This window comes from Bos grunniens, chromosome X (genome assembly GCF_055505025.1).
Source record: "Bos grunniens cultivar Pamir isolate PY7600 chromosome X, Bosgru_T2T1.0, whole genome shotgun sequence".
In the NCBI taxonomy this organism is placed as follows: Eukaryota; Metazoa; Chordata; class Mammalia; order Artiodactyla; family Bovidae; genus Bos; species Bos grunniens.
Window position 1 is genome coordinate 43,810,887 of NC_141194.1, and position 10,650 is coordinate 43,821,536.

The window sequence follows — 10,650 nt, forward strand, 5'->3', positions numbered from 1 at the left end:
ATGCTATTAGCTGTTAACATCCTGGCATGAATTAAATTATTAATGTCACCTGTCACTCCTCAGGGCTCTAAGTGAATGGAGTCAGAGGATTGGTGAAGTTTTGTAAATGGCTTATTTTTCCTTTTTTTTATTAAGGTAAAATTTATACCACGTAAAATTCATCATTTGGACCATTTTAAGGTCATGTATGGATGCGAGAGTTGGACTGTGAAGAAAGCTGAGAGCCGAAGAATTGATGCTTTTGAACTGTGGTGTTGGAGAAGACTCTTGAGAGTCCCTTGGACTGCAAGGAGATCCAACCAGTCCATTCTAAAGGAGATCAGCCCTGGGATTTCTTTGGAAGGACTGATGCTGAGGTTGAAACTCCAATACTTTGGCCACTTCATGCGAAGAGTTGACTCATTGGAAAAGACTCTGATGCTGGGAGGGATTGGGGGCAGGAGGAGAAGGGGACAACAGAGGATGAGATGGCTGGATGGCATCACTAACTCGATGGACATGAGTTTGAGTAAACTCTGGGAGTTGGTGATGGACAGGGAGGTCTGGCGTGCTGCGATTCATGGGGTCGCAAAGAGTCGGACACAACTGAGTGACTGAACTGAACTGAACTAAACTGAAGGTGAACAATTCAGTGGCTTTTAGTTGTACGACTATCACCACTATCTAACTCCGGAAATTTTCATCACCCCAAGAGATTCTGTGTATCTATTAAAGAGTCACTCTTAATTCTCTTCTCCTCTCAGCCCGTGGCAACAACTACAATATGGATGGGCTGCCCAGGTGGAGATAATGGTAAAGAACCCACCTGCCAATGCATGAGATGTAAGAGACGCGGGTTTGACCCCTGGGTGGGGAAGATTCCCTAGAGAAGAAAATGGCAACCCATTCCAGTATTCTTGCCTGAAGAATTCCATGGACAGAGGAGCCTAGTGGGCTACAGTCTGTGGAGTTGCAAAGAGTTGGACCCAACTGAACAACTAACACTTTTACTTTCAGGACTCAGCCACAGTTTCTAGTTCCCAGGGATCTTCTGCTTTTACCACAGCATCTATACTCATCAAGGTAGGTGACACTAGATGTACATGGCAGGTTGCTTTGGACTTTCTAGCACCCCCAGGATAATCTCCACTGCATTCTGAAGTGTCTAGAAGTGAGGAAAAGAGGGAGTCTTCCTTAGTTCAAAGCCCAAGACCAGTTTGGTCACTTTCTGTGGAATCCCAAATGTATCTTATGTGCCAGGAAGTTCTGTCCTTTGGTACATGGTCCAGGTCCCAGGTGGAAATAGTCTGGGGCCAGTGACTTGGGAGAACTGTGCCTGTCAGCAAGGAAGCAGACAACAATGAGAGCAGGAAGAAGTGATGGGATTTTCAAGGGGTTCTGAAACAATTCCTTGTGTATCTTGTTTTACTCTTCCTGGGGACTCCTATTTGTGCCTGAGCAAATAATTGAGGCAAAGCCCAGGAGGTCTCATATTAGTCCTTCCCATGTGGCCAGCCTGAGAATGACAGATGGTGGGTACCCCAGGCCAGTGCAGGGAGGGTGTGTCTGCAGGCAGAGGATGTGTCTGCAGGCGCAGAAAGAGGCACAAGGCCATTACACCTAGGGTGTGTATCATGGTGTGGGCTTTGATATCTGTCCTCTGTTTTCTGTTTCTGCCCAGTGTTGAGCAGCTCCCATAAGGTTCTTCCCACCTGAGTCTCCAATTCCTATCTCCCACACCAACTCCAAGATCCTTAGGCTGGGTCCTGCCACCACCTCCCCAGCCTGGGAATAGCTTGACTTCCTCTGGCTTATTCTCTCCCCATTCCAGGCTAGTGAGATTTGTAAAGTACAGAGTACAAAAGGATTACATGTAAAGTTCAGTGTCAGATGATAGCCATGTTACCAGCAGCTTGATTCCTCTTGATTTCTAAGCAGTTTCCACACAACCATAAGGCAAAGTCACATGGCCTTGCCACGTGGTTGAGGTATCTAGGGACCAGTGATTCTGCTTTATTCTGGGTGACTCATCTTGAACACACCAAAGGGAAGGTCTATTAGTGTTCAGAAATTACCTGGGCAGCCTTATGTGCCCATTTGAAGGGGCTAGTGGTCTGGGGACTTCAAGAAACAATCTTGGCATGCCCCCGAGGAATGCCAAATCCTCCAGCCTCATCATGGCAGGAAGACTGAGGTGAGTTCTTCTTCCTCATCTTTGCTAAAGGTGAGTGGCTCCTCAATCTTTTGAGGTGGCATTGTCTGCCCTAAGGGGCTGGGCTGGATGGGCATGGAGGTGCATGACTATGTTGGTTTGGATAAAAATCAGATGATACCAGCAATGACAGCACAGGAGGGGACAAACACAGGGTAAGATGTCACCAGCATGTGCCAAAGCTCTGAAGGCAGCCTACTCATGGGAGTGGGTGGGAACTCTCAAATGGGAGGAGGGAGCTGCGTTACTGGAGTCTACTTTCACAGTGACTTACGTTTGGTTCTTCTTTATGGTGGGAGTTGAAAAAGGAAGCTGATTTTCAAAGTAGGGTCTCTGGATCATGAAAGAGGATGTATATGGAAGCGTCTAAGACAGTCACATGGAGTATAGAGAACAGACTTATGGACATGGGCAGGGGAAGGAAGGAGAAGGTAAGATGAATGGAAAGAGTATCATGGAAGGATATACACTACCATATGTAAGATAAACAGACAATGGAAATTTGCTGTATGACTCCGGGAACTCAAATCAGGGCTCTGTAACAACCTAGAGGAGTGGGAAAGGATGGGAGGTGGGAGGGAGGTTCAAGAGGGAGGGGACATAGGTATATCTGTGGCTAATTCATGTTGATGTATGGCAGAAACCAATGCAATATTGTAAAGCAATTATCCTTCAATTAAAAATAAAATCGTTATGAATATTCCCAAAAAAAAGAACAGTGACAGTTCAGGGGTTAGCAAACATTGTAGGCGAGCTAAGCCCTTTTGGGGGAGGGGGCAAGGTTGGTGATGGTCATCCCGTCAGATGTTCAGACCAGAGATGGCAGCTAGGAACTCTTTCCCAAAGAGTCCCTCAGGGTCACATTGGAGAGAATGGAGCATGACAATGGGAGCAGTCCCTACAACTAAACCACATTGTGAAGTTGCTCAGTCGTGTCCGACTCTTTGTGACCCTATGGACTGTAGTCTGCCAGCCTCCTCTGTCCATGGGATTTTCCAGGCAAGAATACTGGAGTGGTTACCATTTCCTTCTCCAGGGGATCTTCCCGACCCAGGGATCAATCCTGGGTCTCCTGCACTGTAGTCAGACTCTTTGTTGTCTGAGCCATCAGGAAACCTCTTTAGTTCCTGTCTTGTCAAAAGCCATGTTGTTTCATGACACTGTTTTGTCCCACTTTAGACAAACTACAATTCCTTTTGCCCAGACAGACTGAGATGTGGGCTGGCAATGGTACCCTCCGTTCTCCTGCCCCCCACAGCCAGGACACTCACCCGCACCAGGTCTGGTGTGAGTCGCTTGGCCTGCAGCCATTTCTGGAACCTCCCTGTTTTCCGCAGGACACGCTCAATACTGCAGGTTTTGGGGGCAGCTGCGGAGGCACAGATCCTCCCGTCTGAGATCTTGTTTTGCTGTTTGCTGACCAGCCTTGAGATCTCCACTGGGCGCCAGGTTTTGAAATCATCTGAGTAATTTGCAGAGTAAGAAGGCAAGTCGTCAGGAGGTGGTCCGAGGTGTAAGGCCAGCCCGTTGTCAAACCTGAAAAAGCATCAGCCATTTTCAGATCAGCCTGGGAGCTGGAGAGAAGGAACTAGGCAGGGACCAGTCACACTGCCAGAGCCAGCAGAGCCCGGGGACAGGGACATAGGGGCCCACGTCTGCTTGAATCCATTTCTTCTCCTTAGACTGGGGTGCTCCAGGCTCTTTCTGTCAAAGGACTATTTTTGTTTTCTCAGGCTTAAGGAAGTTTATATGTGATGTCAGAAACGGTGAGGGATCTGCATACCAGACACAAACTTTATCTTCTTCCCTTAACTGGCTTTCTGTGAAGGCAGCAGTTTTACACATGCTGGTACCTTTGATTCTCCTCATGTCCCATCCTCACTTTACAGATGTGGAAGCAGACTTACAGAGCTTAAGTGCCTTGCCCAAGGTCAGATAATATGTGGCTAAGCAGGGGTGCAAACCCAGGGCTCTCTGTCAGCAAAACCCATGATCTTTCTCCTTCGCTACCCTGGTTCTAGTTGCAGCATGCGGAATCTAGTTCTCTGGCCCCTTGCGTTGGGAGTGTGGGGTCTTAACCACTGGACCACCAGAGAAGACCTGAAACCAAAGTTTTTGAAGAAGCTTATTGCCCTGCGCTGGGGAGAGCACTACCCCCTTCATATCCAACCCCAAATGGCCCCGTCAATTTTTCTTTCAGTCCAAAGATTTAAGTTAGCAGTCCCAGCCAAGTGTCAGGGAACAGTGGCTGTTAAAGGGTCAGCAGACTCAAAACTATCTGGGATCCAGGAGGTGTGTGATTCCACACAATGGCCTGGGCGGTGCTACATGCTCCCCAGGGGAGAGGAACTGGCCTATTACCATTTGCTGATTTTCTACACCCACCCACAGTGACCCTTTTCTCCAGTCATCACTCTAGCTGTGTGTCAACATTTCCATCAGGAAAGAATGCTAAATCTTCTTCTCATTCATGTATGAAAAATTACTAAGAAAATTGTGTATCTTCATTGTTATTGAGGGTACACAGCAAATGAAAATTAGGTGTATATGTTATATATTTTCTTTTTTAAAAAATAAATAATTATTTTATTGACGTATAGTTGAATTACAATGTTGTGCTAATTTCTACTGTATAGCAAAGTGATTCAGTTACATGTGTATATACATTGTTTTCCATATTCTTTTCCAGTATGATTTATCACAAGATATTGAATATAGTTCCCTGTGCTACACAGAAGGACCTCACTTTTAATTTAATTTCAATAAGAATCTTTAAATTCTTATTATTGGGCATTACTGGGCAACCTCACGATAATGAGTTTTCGAGGAACTAGCTCCACACCCTACATTGTATTTTTTTCTCACTTACATGACACAGTTACCCTAAGAGACTGCAAGCTTTTCTAAGAAGATGCTCTAAGAAACTGTCAGTCAATACCTTCTGTGATACTGGACTGTTCAAACTTCAATGGAAATAGGCACAAAGAATTCTGTTCCAGGACATTGCCACAAATCTGTTTAAAAAGACCAAATGCCAAAAACTTGCAAGGAATCAATTTTACTGGCATTTTTAGGACAATCATGGGAATTGATCCTCCCCACTGGGAGGATAAGGAAGGGCCTAGGGCCCTGAGGCAGGCCTGTCTGTTTCCTGTAGCTGTTCTTGTTCAGGTGGGTTCAAACCACTTCTCCCCAAGGGCCTGTAACTAAGGGTCTACAACCAGGTGGCTCTTTTAGATAACAATAACAGCAACGCACATTTATGAATCACTTTAGCAATCACTTTGCTAAACACTTTATGTGCCATAATTCAGTTATACCTTTCAACAAACCTATGAGGTCAGCGCTGCTGTTATCATGCAGATAAGGAAACTGAGGCACAGAAATGTTAAGTGCTTTACTCCAAATCACACAGCCAGGAACTGGAGGAAGTAGCCTTCAGGGCTCCAGAGCTTGTCCTCTCAACCACTTTGCTGCTACTTAGTCCTTTATCATCCATTTTATGAATTAGCTCTTGGGAACAGACTGGTAACATTATTAGGGGTTATAGCTGTATGCTAAGTCTCTTCAGTCATGTCTGACTCTTAGTGACCCCACGGACTGTAGCCCACCAGGCTCCTCTGTCCACGGGATTCTCCAGGCAAGAATACTGAAGTGGATAGCCATGCCCTCCTCCAGGGGATCTTCCTTACCCAGGGATTGAACCCAGATCTCCTGCACTGCAGACAGATTCTTTACTGTCTGAGCCACCACGAAAGCCCATGAATACTGGAGTGGGTAGTTTATCCCTTCTCCAGGGGCTCTTCCTGACCCAGGAATCAATAGGGAACAGATAGGGAAAGAAGGAAAGGTGACATCATCCACCAATCATGTGTCTTCAGCCTACCCAGTCAGCCTCAGGAGCTCACTCTCTGTTGTTGAACAACAAGCATTGTCCAATTCTTAATGAGGACAGGTCTTGGAGTGCTAATGCTTGTCTGGCAACAGCATTTCAGTTTACCATCTGAAAGTCTGGGGTGGGTTTTCTCATAAGGCAGCATCATGATCATTTTTCAAAGTGGAGAAATGTTTGGAGCTGAACAAGAACAAGATGAACAAACACACCTTTGGAAAGAGAGGCGAAGGATGTGAATTTGCAGACCATTTATCAAAGAAGAAATACAAAAGGCCAAGAAGTCTGAAAAAAGGGCTCAACTCAGAAGAATATACAAAGCAAAAATAATAGTAATAGTAAACATTTCTGAGTGTGCAAGAAGTAAACTCTATAGGAAGAAGTCTCCATTTGGCTATATATACATATATGTCTCAAAATTCTAAAAATTCACTAGATTTTTTTGACCCAGAAATTTTACCTTTTAGAATTTGTTATAGGAATTAATTACTGATATGCATAAAAGTCTAACCACAAGGAGGTTCAACATAGCACTGTTTTTAATAACATAAAGTGCAAAAAGCCCTAGTTGTCCCACCACAGTGATTTAGTTAAATACATTAGGATTGACTGATGCAATTGTATACCATGAAACCGCTAAAAATCAAATTGTGGGGAATAGTTAATGTGGAAAAATCTTCCCGATATATTGTTAAATAAAAGTTTCCAAAAGAGTGCATAATATGCTCACATTTTTGTTGAAAAGAATTTAATCCACACTTAGCAAAAAGGTAGTAAGGGTCATACACCAAAATGTTAATGAAGCGGTGATCCTTGGTGAGGGATTGTCTGAGATCTTTATTTTGTGTTTTCTTTAATTGATATTTCCTGAAGATTCTAAAATAAAAATATATCACTTTTAAAATAAGGAAATAACTATTTACGATGTAGAGAAAAGGACTATAAACAAGGCTACATTTCCAGACCCATTCACTGGCCTCAGTTTCCTTGCATTGAGAATGTGATTTCTCAACGTGAAGCGTTCCAGACCCCAAACTGCCCTGCCTAGTGATTTCCTGCTTGGATCTGCACACTTCCCTTTCAGGCAGGCACATGTGGAAAATGAATTCTGAGGCAGCTGAAGTAATATCCTGAACTCGAACTGGAACACAAACCTATTTGGGGAAATGTTTCCTGAATTTGGCCGTTACTTGCCTGCTGAGAAAAGCCTCATTTCTTTCCACTTGGTGAAGAGTCGACTGTAACATTCATATATTCTTGTTTACTTATCTGGAGGAGGAGGTGAGTCTGGAGCTCTTCCTCAGGTGAATCCCTTAATTTCCCTCCCTCCTATCTTAAAATATGTCCATATTTTCACTGCCTTCTTTCTCTAAGGAATCAGTTCCACCCACTTCCCCTGTGTTACTGATTTTATTCATCCCATTTCTTAGGTGGGAATTCTTGAGTTCATTTTCCACATCTCCATCTTTCTTTCCTCTTGCATTGAGTTGATCAACAAAATAAGTCTCCAGCTAAATTGATTTGCATCCTTCCTGCTCAGCTTTGTTCTCAATGATCTTTCTCTTGGATGAGGAGAACTGGTCTGCATCACCTGGCCATTCTGCACACTGCTTTCCAGAAGATCTTTGCAAAATACTGGCCTCATCTTGTCCCCACCCTACGTAACACTCTCACCATTGCCTGCTACAGAACTCCTGTAGGTGGAAGTCTTTCAATTTTTCAACATTCAAAATGCTTTAAAAATGATAATAGAATATATACACACACACACACGTGTGTGTGTGTGTGTGTGTGTATTTGCACTCAGTCGTGTCTGACTCTTGGCAACCCCATGGACTATAGCCCGCCAGGCTCCTCTGTCCATGGGATTTTTCCAAGCAAGAATGCTGGAGTGGGTTGCCATTTCCTCCTCCAGTGAATCTTTCCAATGCAGGGCTCAAACCTGCATCTCCTGTGTCTCCTGCTTGGCAGGCATTTTCTTTACCCCTGAGCCACTGGGAAACCCTTATATATGTCTCCACATATATATATGCACTACCATACATAAAATAGATCACTAATAAGGATCTGCTGTGTAGCACAAGGAACTCTACTCAGTATTCTGTAATAACCTATATGGGAAAAAAATCTAAAAAAGAATTAATATATGTGTATAGATACTGATTCACTTTTCTATATACCTGAAACTAACATTACATTGTAAATCAGCTACACTCCAATACAAATTTTAAAAAAACAGTCTACTAGGAAAAGTTCATTTCAACTCCCTGTGATATCTACCATCTCACAAAAGAAATTCAACATTTTTATTGGTATTTTCTGTTTGTTATTTCTGTTTAGTAACTTAGTGGAATACTCAAGTTTTGGTTAATGTAGACTGAAAATAAAATTATTGTCAGTTAATGCCTTCTGCCTGGTCACCAAATCTTACAAGTCAAGGGCATAAGAGAAGAGGTCTATTACAAAGTGTCTTTGATATTGAGAAGGTTGGAGACCACTGGCTCACAGGTTAGGGTCCCAATTCCTTGGTATGGCATTCAAGGCCCCCTGCCCCTTGCAATCTCCTCCTTGTGCCATGCCTCCACATGGGCCCCATGCTCCAGCCACGAAGGCACACCTCTGGGCCTTTGCTTAAGCTGATCCTTCTACTTTAAGCTGCTCTCCTCCCACTTAATTTCAGCTCATCATCCTTCATGGCTGTGCTCAGAAGCCCTTCTCTAGTCCCCATTTGGAACTAAAATTCTCTCCCTGGAATTCCCCAAGGTCCTTTACACTTCACTTCTGGCCTGCATCAGATCAGGCCTTATTGCTATTTGTAACACTGTTCCCTACCTCCTGAACCCCTGGAGTGCAAGGACCAGAGTTATAGCAATGTCATTATAGCACGTACTGGGCCTTGGCCATAGTAAAGATTCATTGAACATGAGTTGACAGGGTTGAATTCCAGAGCATGGTACCATTCTCTGGAGAGAGCCATGTGCATGAGATTTATTAAACTTAGGTTTTCCTCTGATCAAGGTAACAGTTCACAACAGAAAACTCATTCAGAAACTTTGGAGCGAACTGCTTTGGTTTGAGTCCCAGATATGCCACTTATTAGGTGGTGACCTTGAGCCAGTCACTGAACCTTGCTAGGTTTCCGTTCACTATCTGAATCATGGGTGCGAATCTCTAACTCCCAGGATTGTTGTGAGGCGAAAATAACAATAGTTTAAAAACGTTCATCACATAGTAAGCTTTATATAAATTTTATTTCCCTGCTACTATGAGAAATGAACTTGGTAAACTCAATAGTCCCGGGCTACTTCATTCATGAAAAAGAAAACTTTATGCTCCCACTTCCAAAGGAAATGTTGGATATAGCATTTAGAGCTGAAATTAGACTTCACACCTTCCCTCCTCTCCATCCCAACCTTAACCCATTACCACTATAATTAAATGGCTTTGCTTCAGCTTGCACCCAAAAACTACACCCTGACTTGTTTTCAAGAAATTCCTGGACCTCATCACATGAAGGGAACAACATTTTGCCCCTCAGAGTTATCCAACTGAGATTCTGACCTTATTTCTTCTTTAAAGAACTTCTTGCAAATAGATGTCCCGATGCAGGCGTTACATTTATCAAGACCAAGGAAAGTCTTTCCCAAATTGTAGCTCGTTCGGACTCGGGATACCGGAGAAGGAGAGGGAGAAGCCGGTGAGGAGACAGAGTAGCTCAGGCTGGAGACCCACAGCAGCAAGAACGGCCAGCCCAGGTGGAGGGCGGCAGCTTTGGGCCCCAGCCGAGGCTCCATCGCAGGCTCAGGATTCCAGCTGCACCCACTTAGGGCTGCGCAGAGGCAGGTCTTGGCAAAAGAGAAGGGGCTGGCTTTAGGGCGCTGACCCCATCCCAGCGTCACAGGTTTTTGCTGGAGGATGCTAAGGACCTTGGGGCTAACGAGGCTGGGGAGGAGGTGAGGAAGTCCGTGGAGGATGCTGATAAAACCGTTTCCAGAGTTACTCTTCCTCTGCCCCGGGGCGGCTGCTGCAGGCTGGGGAGGGGCTGAAGGGCAGATTTCGGGATGGACAATGGCCAGGGCCTCCCTATGCAGTCCTTTTGACAAACACAGGATATCCTGGCTGTGCAGGAAAGGTCCAGGCAGGATGTATGTCCGACCTGGTTTCCACCTGGGAGTTTTAAAGGATCCTGAAGGCCTCCACCCTCCACTGTTTTAATTCTGGGTATATCTGTCCCTATGGATCACACACACACACACACCAACCCCTCCCCAGCCCCCTGCTGTGGATAATTCGTCCTGCCCCTTCACCAGCCAGATTTGGCTATGAAAGAACTAGAAGTCAGTTCACCAGCCATTAAGCAGCACATTTTGATTTGAAAGGTGAAGCCTTTTTACCACTTAGGGCAGGGGTCCCCAACCTTTTTGGCACCAGGGACTGTTTCATGGAAGACAAATTTCCCATGGACAACGGGGATGGGGGGATGGTTTGGGTATGATTCAAGCACATCACATTTATTGTGCAGTTTATTTCTATTAGTATTTCATTGTGCTAAATAATGAAATAATTA

General features: G+C 44.6%; 1 protein-coding gene across 1 annotated transcript in view; it reads right to left on the reverse strand.

Annotated features, from left to right (window-relative positions):
• Positions 1-10,036, reverse strand: part of DIPK2B (divergent protein kinase domain 2B) — a 45,428-nt gene extending 35,392 nt beyond the window's left edge. Inside the window, exons 1-2 of the mRNA XM_086388303.1 lie at positions 9,645-10,036; positions 3,463-3,727 (exon numbers count right to left, since the gene is read on the reverse strand). Of these exons, the coding sequence (XP_086244429.1) occupies positions 3,463-3,727; positions 9,645-9,877 (498 nt within the window). The 5' untranslated portion in view covers positions 9,878-10,036. The remainder of the gene's footprint in view (positions 1-3,462; positions 3,728-9,644) is intronic.
• Positions 10,037-10,650: the final 614 nt, after the last annotated feature.